The 9,020-nt window shown below is 39.1% G+C and overlaps 1 protein-coding gene across 1 annotated transcript; it reads left to right on the top strand.

Annotated features, from left to right (window-relative positions):
- Positions 1 to 5,781: 5,781 nt before the first annotated feature.
- On the top strand, positions 5,782 to 8,774 carry LOC130749083 (uncharacterized). The gene is made up of 4 exons (XM_057602375.1): positions 5,782 to 6,031; positions 6,654 to 7,477; positions 7,587 to 7,658; positions 7,851 to 8,774. Exons 1-4 carry the CDS (start codon positions 5,782 to 5,784, stop codon positions 8,772 to 8,774), a joined length of 2,070 nt encoding a protein of 689 aa, XP_057458358.1.
- Positions 8,775 to 9,020: the final 246 nt, after the last annotated feature.

The following is a 9,020-nucleotide window of genomic DNA, read 5'->3' as shown; positions in this document are numbered from 1 at the left end:
TCTTCCTCTAGCTCAACTTCCTCTGGAGCTTTGCCTTTGTCAGAAACATTAATGCTTAAATCTGCAAACTTTTCAACTAGCTTTGACTGGTCAGAGTCAAGCTTATCATCAAATCTAACATGAATAGATTCTTCAATAGTCTTAGCATCAGTATTATAAAATCTAAAACCTTTAGATCTATCAGAATAACCAAGTAATAGACACTTAGAAGACTTAGCATCAAATTTATGCAATCTATCCTTAGTATTGAGAACATAACAAACACAGCCAAAAGGATGAAAATAAGAAATGTTGGGTTTTATGTTCTTCCACAATTCATAAGGAGTCTTATTCAGAATTGGTCTCACAGAGATTCTGTTCTGAATGTAACATGCTGTATTTACTGCCTCTGCCCAAAAGTGCTTAGCCATGCCAGTTTCTTGGAGCATGGTTCTAGCCATCTCCTGAAGAGTTCTGTTCTTCCTCTCAACAACACCATTTTGTTGAGGAGTTCTGGGACAAGAGAAATCATGTGCAATTCCATAGGAATCAAACAGACTCTCAAACTTGTCATTTTCAAACTCTCCACCATGGTCACTTCTGACACGCACAATTCTACAAGCCTTCTCGTTTTGCACTTGAGCAATGAAGGTAGAGAACACAGCATGAGACTCATCCTTGCGGGTTAGAAACTTTACCCATGTCCAGCGGCTATAGTCATCAACGATAATCATCCCATATCTCTTGCCACCTATAGACTCAGTTTTCACTGGTCCAAACAGGTCGATATGCAGAAGTTCTAACGGCCTTGAGGTTGAGACAACATTCTTTGCCTTGAAAGGGATTTTTGTGAATTTGCCTTTCTGACATGCTTCACAAAGAGCGTCTGAAGCGAACTTCAGATTGGGTAAGCCCCTGACAAGGTTTAGCTTGCTCAGCTGAGAAATCTTTCTCATACTGGCATGCCCTAACCGTCTATGCCATACCCACTGCTCTTCATTAACAGACAGAAGGCACTTCACATTCTGAGCCTCCAACTCAGATAATCTGATCTTATAAATGTTGTTCTTCCTCTTGCTGTTAAACAGAACAGAGCCATCGATCTGACTTACAGCCCGGCAGGACTTTTGATTGAATATAACATCATAACCCTTGTCAGCTAATTGACTTATAGACAATAAGTTATGTGTTAAGCCGTCTACCAATAAAACATTATCAATGCATGGACTACTATCTACACAAATAGTACCAGTACCAATAATTTTACCCTTTTCATTTCCTCCGAAGCCAACTTCGCCTCCAGGCTTAAGTTTCAGCTCTCGGAACATACGCTTTTCTCCCGTCATGTGACGCGAGCATCCACTGTCCAGATACCATGATTGGTGTTTCAGTGGAGCTATCAAGGATATCTGCAACATAGATAATCTTGTCCTTAGGTACCCACTTTCTGGGTCCTCTTTTGTTAGTTACCCCAGAGGTTCTGATCACCTTGGGTGTCTCAACATAATATTTTAAAGGAATATTTGCATGATATTTAGTCATAGAGAAAGATCCCTTTTTAAGAGGGTTTTTAGCAACTTTAGCAGGTACAGGATCAGGCAATATGGTACCAGAGGGAACAAAGCATTCATACAAGGATTTAGCTTTAGACACAAAAGGCTCATTTCTAATTGGTTTAGAATAGCCAATGCCATGCATTCCATTTCTGCTTACGCCATAGATCATTGAAGCCATTAAGCTTCTATCTACGCTTTTAGCCAGGAATCTTTGAAAAGATTTTTCATACTTAGATTCATGCTTACTATCAGAGGCATCGCAGGCAATAACTTCTTCTAACTTAGCAATTTGATTCTTAAGCACAGAGTTAGAATTAACTAAAGCATGGTTATCATTTTTCAAATCAGATATGATTTTCTCATGTTCAGAAGGAGTTTTAGAACCAGCAGATAAGGTCTTTTTCAGCTTCTTATGCTTAGACAATAAAGAGTTATACTTATCCATGATATCAGACAAAGCATGTTTCAGTTCAGAGGTAGAGAAAGAAGCAAATACCTCATTTTCATCGTCAGAGTCTGGATCTCCTTCTGATTCTGAGTCAGAGTCAACAGCTTCCTTTGACTCTGCTCCTTTGTCTTTGACAATGGCCATGAGTCCTTGGACTTCACCATCAGAGTCAACATCCTCTGACTCTGATTCATCGAATGTCACCATCAGACTCTTCTTGGTCTTGAAGTGCTTCTTTGGCTTCTTGTCTTTCTTCAACTTTGGACAATCACTTTTGTAGTGCCCCGATTCTTTGCACTCAAAGCATGTGACTTCCCTGATTGAAGACTTCTTCTGGCCTGAGGACTCATACTTGCCTTTTGCCTTTCCAGAGCCTTTGAACTTGCTCTGCCTGTGCTTCCAGATGCGGTTGAGTCTCTTGGAGATCAGAGTCAGCTCATCTTCATCAGAATCTTCTGATGCTTCTTCAGATTCTTCTTCTTCAGCTTGAAGAGCCTTTGACTTCTCAACCTTAGCCTTTTCAGATTTGGATTTCAAGGCTATGGACTTTTTCCTCAGATCTTGCATCTCTGAGCGCTTCAGCTCATGGCATTTCAAAATGCTGATGAGTTCTTCTAAACTCATATTCTCAACGTCTCTCGTGAGCTCTATTGAAGTCACCAAAGGCATCCAACTTTCAGGAAGACACCTGATGACCCTTATGACATGATCTTTTGTTGTGTAGCTCTTGTTGAGAGGACGTATGCCAGCTACAAGCAGTTGAAATCTGGAGAACATTTCTTCAATGGACTCATTTGGCTCCATGATGAAGGATTCATACTTTTGGATCAAAGACAATGCCTTTGATTCTTTGACTTTCTTGTTTCCTTCATGAGACATCTTCAGAGAATCAAAAATGCCTTTAGCAAACTCACGATCTGTAATCTTCTGGTACTCCTCATAGGAAATAGCACTTAGAAGAATTGCTCTTGCTTTGTGATGTTGTGAGTACAGCTTCTTTTGATCTGCAGTCATCTCTGACCTTGGGATCTTCTTGCCATCTGCATCAACTGGACGCTCGTAGCCATCCACAATAATATCCCAGAGATCTGCATCGAAACCCAGAAAGAAACTTTCCAGTCTATCTTTCCAATATTCGAACCTTTGACCATCGAACATAGGAGGCTTTGCGTTGTAACCATCTCTTTGAGTTTCACTGGTGGTGGCAGCCATTGTTTTTCACACCGGCCCGGATCACTGAACACTGTTAGGTGTGGTAATCAGAACCAAGCTCTGATACCAATTGAAGGTATGAAAAACGGTAGAAAGGGGGGGTTTGAATAACGTTTTCAGTACAAAACTACCACCTTAAAGATTTTGACAAATCTTTCGAGAACTTAAATGCTAAAGATAAGAGATAGAAAAGCACACAAGGATTTTATCCTGGTTCACTTGATAAATCACTCAAGCTACTCCAGTCCACCCGTTAAGGTGATTTCTTCCTTCTTAGAATGAAGGCAATCCACTAATCAGGTAAGAGTTACAACTGCACTTGAAACCTACAAGTGACTAACAATTACACTGACTTAGCTCACACTAAGATTCACTCTCTTAGTCTTCTCTAGGATCCGATCAACCTTGATCTCCTAAAGGAACTACCACTAAGATTCACTCTCTTAGTCTTCTTAAGGATACTGACCTACCCGGTCCCTTAAGGAAAATCAAACAACTGTTTGAGGTTGGTGTTTACAAGGGTTTGCTTCTAAATAAGCTGAGTGTAAACTAAATAAATTACAAGATGAAAGAAAGCTTAGAATATTTTTGAATATGTCTTGCGCGTGTGTATTGCTTCTTGCTATTCTTCTTGCCGCTTCTTTCAATCTTCAGCCTCTATATATACTCCAAGGATTAGGGTTGAGCGTTGCATGGGAAATGCTACCGTTGGAGGGCAGTTCTGGAAAATCCAGCTTCTGCTGTGGCTGAGAACGTTAGGTAGGTCGTCAGGAAGGTACACTTGCTTTTGTACTTGGATAGCGACTTGACCTTTTAACCTAGGAGACTTCTGATCAGGGGAATACTTCATATTGGAACTTGTGAAGCCGGTTGATCAGAGTCAGAGGGAAAGCACAGATCCTCTGACCATTGTATCTTCTGATTCTGAACTCAGAGGGAAGAACATGGCCTTCAGAGTTTCTTGCTTCTGGACATCAGAGTTTCCACTATTCAGCTTCTGGATCTTCAGAGTCTTCTACACCATCAGAACATCTGAACCTTCAGTGTTTCTTGGCTATCAGAACTTCTGGATCTTCAGAGCTTCTAGCGACTGAGTCCACATCAGAGTTTGTGTAGCTTCAGAACTTCTGAAGCTTTTCCACTGTTCATACTGAACATGGTGAATGCGAAAGCGTTGCTTGGGTTACCCTTTATACACAGTGCTTCTGATTTGTGTGAGATTGAGTTGAGGTCAGAGCCTGTAAATAGCACACTCAGAAAAACACGTTAGAGTACCACAATTGTTCATATCAAAAGGTTAACTTGTAATCATCAAAACATAGAGTTGTACTACTAGATCAAAACTTGATCTTACAACGGTGATTATCTACTTTAGTAAAGTAATAAAATAATTCAACTATTCTTATTTGATCAAAAGTGAGTCTCATTTTAGAGGAGCACCATATAGCTTAAAATTGGGTAGAAGAAGTTGGGCTAAAAGCCCAACATATAGCTTCTTTGTATTTTTTTTCTTCAAGTTTTTGTTCTTTTTGTTTTAAACGTTAAAGTCTGTTGTTGATAATATTAATATTAGTGTGATATTAAGTTTAGATTTTTTTATTAAAAGTTATATTATTCAAACAAAATGTTTTTAATAAAAAAAATTTCATTTCTTTTGATTAACTTCTTAAAAAATGATTTTTTTCTATCGTAAAGTTAAATTGCATCAGCCAGAAATTGATTCCTGGATCTTCCCCTCTCTATCATATATGTCACTCAACCCTTACCCCTTGAGTATCATTTAGGAACTTAATAAATGAAAATTGTGTTGTCATAAAAATCTAAAATAAAAAACAAATTACATAATATTTCCTTAAATAATGGTAATAGAATAATATTTCTATCTTTTACCTTAAAAAAATCATTAACTACCCATTTGGTACCATGAACTTCAAAAATAAAAAATTTAAATAATCGGATGGTGATAATGGAGTAGAATTTTTATCCATAACTCATAAAAAATTGTTGGCTACTCATTTAGTAGCATGAATTTTTTGAAACTTAGTAGCATGAATTTTAAAAATAAATTAAACAACATTTTAAATAATGCAATGCAGGGAATTGAATAACATTTATATAATTTTCATTTTCAACATAAATGTCATTGACTGCCCATTTGGTAGCATGAACTTTGCGCAAATAATTTTGAAAATAAATAAATAATCAAAAAATGTATTTTCAAGGAAAAACACAAAAATGGTTTCTTCAAGAATGAAATACGTCATTTTAACATCTTTTCACAGTTCAACTAATTTGTCATCAAATTTAAGCTCTTTGGGAGCGACTCTCCAGGAGTGGGGCCGTGAGAAATTTGGTGATATACCAAAGAAAATTTCTGACACGAAGGCACTACTTTAGAAGCTCCAGCAGCAAATTCAAACAGACCAAGTGGTGGAGCAAGTAAAGGAGGCCAAGAGTGAGTTAGACAAATTGATTGATCAACAAGAAATTTGGTGGAGTCAGAGGTCCAGAGCGAATTGGCTAAAATTTGGAGATAGAAATACAAAAAATTTCCATCAGAAAGCTACTCAGAGGAGAAAGAAGAATATGATTGAAAAGATTAAAGATGATGGAGGCAGAGAATTTGTTGATGATCCAAATATTGGTAGAGTGTTGGGTGACTACTTTTCTGGCCTGTTTACTAGTTCCTCTCCGTCAGGAGTTCAGGAAGCAATAGCTCTTGTTGGAAACAAGATATCAGCAGTCCACTTGGAGGTGTTATTAGAACCTTTCACAAAACAGGATGTGGAGGAAGCTTTATTTCGGATGCACCCCACGAAAGCTCCGGGTTTGGATGGTTTTCCCGCTTTTTTTTTTATCAGAGGCATTGGGATCTTACTGGGGAGGATGTTGCCCAGTTCTGTTTACAGGTGCTCAACGGAACCACCTCACCAGGTAGCATTAATAATACTCTGTTGGTGTTAATACCAAAAGTTAAAAAGCCTGAACATGCTACGCAGTTCAGATCGATTAGCTTGTGTATTGTTTTATTTAAAATTATTACAAAAACCATAGCAAATAGATTGAAGATTATTTTGCAATATTTAATTTGCAACACTCAAAGTGCTTTTGTCCCCGACCGTTTGATTACTGATAATGCCCTTGTTGCGATTGAATGCTTTCACTACATGAAAAAAAGAATTATTGGCCGGAATGACATGATGACTTTGAAATTAGACATGTCTAAAGCTTATGACCGAGTTGAATGGTCTTTTCTGAGCAGTGTGCTTCAGAGTATGGGTTTCCCATAATTTTGGGTGAATTTAATTATGAACTGTGTTTCAACTGTTAATTTTTCTGTTATGTTGAACGGGAACCCTCAGCCATCTTTTGTTCCTCACATAGGTCTCAAGCAAGGGGACCCGTTGTCGCCATATCTTTTTATTCTTTGTGGGGAAGTTTTTTCTGCTCTGATTCAGAAAGCTATATTTACAAGTTCATTGCATGGTATAAGGTAGCTCAAAAAGCTCATGTGATATCTTATTTACTGTTTGCTGATGACATCATTTTGTTTGCTAGAGCTATTGTTCAGGAGGCGGATTGTATCTCTGATATTCTTAATACTTATGAAAATGCGTCAGGACAGGTCATTAATCTTGAAAAATCAATGCTCTCGGTTAGCCGTAATGTGCTTGATAATAGTTTCAGTGAGCTTAAACAGTTGTTAGGTGTTAAGGCCGTGGAGAGTTTTGATAAATATTTGGGACTTCCAACCATTATTGGTAAGTCTAAATCTCAGATATTTAATTTTGTTAAAGATAGAGTTTGGAAGAAGCTAAAGGGCTGGAAAGAGAAGTTCCTCTCTTGTGCTGGCAGAGAGGTTCTGATCAAATCATTTGTTCAAGCAATTCCATCTTATGTTATGTCTTGTTTTGTTCTGCCTGATAAATCGTGTGCAGAGATAGATGCTATGATAGCCAATTTCTTTTGGGGCGGTGATGCTACCCGTCGAGGACTTCATTGGGTAAAGTGGAGCACCATGTGCCGGCATAAGAATGATGGTGGTCTGGGTTTCTGTGACTTTAAAACGTTCAATTTGTCATTGGTAGGAAAGAATTGGTGGCGTATTTACTCTCAGCCTTCTTCTTTGCTTGCTCAAGTTTTTAAAGCTGTGTACTTCCCTAGGACTAACATTTGGGATGCAAGGAGAGGGTATTGGCCTAGCTATGCGTGGTCAAGTATTTGGAAATCAAAAATTATTTTTGAGAAAGGTGTCAGATGGCGGATTGGTAGTGGAAAAAAGGTCCATGTTTGGAGAGATAATTGGCTTCCCCAGGGTACCCCCCCTCTTATTTAGGGAAGATTTAGTGGCAGAATGGGGCATTCAAACTGTATTTGACTTGCTTATGCAGCCTAATGGTGGTTGGAATATACCAATATTGGAGCTTGTCTTTGCACCAGTCACGGTTAAGCAAACTTTGGAGGTTCCAATTCCTATGTTCTAAGGTGAGGATATGTCATTTTGGCCTTACACTATGAATGGTTTGTATAGTTGCAGATCTGGCTACAAATTATTACAGGCTATGACTCAAGAGGATGCACCTTCCTCATCCCACGCTATCACTTTGCCGCCTCATCTGTGGAAAAGTTTCTAGAAAACAGATGCGTTGCCACAGTGCAAAGAATTGGCTTGGAGAGCAATCAAAGGAGTTCTCCCGGTCCGTCATAGCTTGAAGGTTCGTGGCGTGGACTTGGATGATGCATTACCATTCTGTGGTACAGATTCAGAAACGTCTGATCATGTGCTGGTCCGTTGTCCAGCGGTGCAACCACTTTGGTTTGCTTCTCCACTAGCTGTCCGCGTGGCCTTTTTCTCGTCCATGATGGGGCTGGTTAGTGCTTTCCTATCGACGGCGGAGGAGGAACCCATCGCAGTGTTTCAAACCTGGGTCTATGCTCTTTGGGAGGCACGAAACTCTTTGATTTTTGATGGTAGGCAAGTTTCCATGGATAAGCTTTTGCAACGAGTTGCAGGTTTGCTCGCATCCCCTCAACCTTGTCCGTCGTCGGTGGTTCATGATCGGAGGAGGCTAGCTTCCTCGTGGACAAGACCGAGACAGGGGACGATGAAGGTTAATGTGGATGCGTCATACCGGGACAATGAGGGAGCTACCTATGGCATGGTGGTGCGTAATTATTTGGGTGAAGTACTTGCAGCAGCAGTTTCGCATCCTACACCAGCCATGTCTGCGTTGTTGGCGGAAGCTCAAGGCTTGAGATGGTCCATGGTGATGGTGAGGGAGCTTGGTTTCATGTATGTGTGCTTGGAGACGGATAGCTTACAGGTTTATAATGCTTGGAATTGTTCCTCTGGTGGTAGTTCTTATTTGGTTTCTGTTTTAGTGGATTGCCATATATTAGCTTCTCATTTTACTTCTGTTTCTATTTCCTTTGTACGCCATACTGGCAATGCGGTTTTTGGTTATCTTGCTCGTCACGCTTCCTCTTATCCGGGGTTTGTCTGGTTAGAGGAAGCCCCTAACGAGGTTTTACCGCTTGTGGACGTTGATGTATTGGCTTTTTTGCCTCGATCTACTTAATTTATGTATGAGTTGAATTTAAAAAACAAAAAAAATATGTAGGTTGGGAATTAATTTTAATCAAACACTTAAAATAAAATAAAAAACCTAGTCAAGTAAATCAATGCACACAAAAAAATTAAAATGACAAAAAAAATGTTCTTATAGGGTGAAACAAAAATGTTCAAAGCTAAATTAAAATGTGCTCAATTAATTAGAGATAACCATCTTAAAATAAATGTATCAGGTAATCAGGGATTCAGGGTG

This window comes from Lotus japonicus, chromosome 1, assembly GCF_012489685.1.
Source record: "Lotus japonicus ecotype B-129 chromosome 1, LjGifu_v1.2".
Taxonomy (NCBI): domain Eukaryota; kingdom Viridiplantae; phylum Streptophyta; class Magnoliopsida; order Fabales; family Fabaceae; genus Lotus; species Lotus japonicus.
The sequence above is the reverse complement of the archived record's forward strand: the minus strand, read 5'-3'. Positions and strand labels throughout refer to the sequence as shown.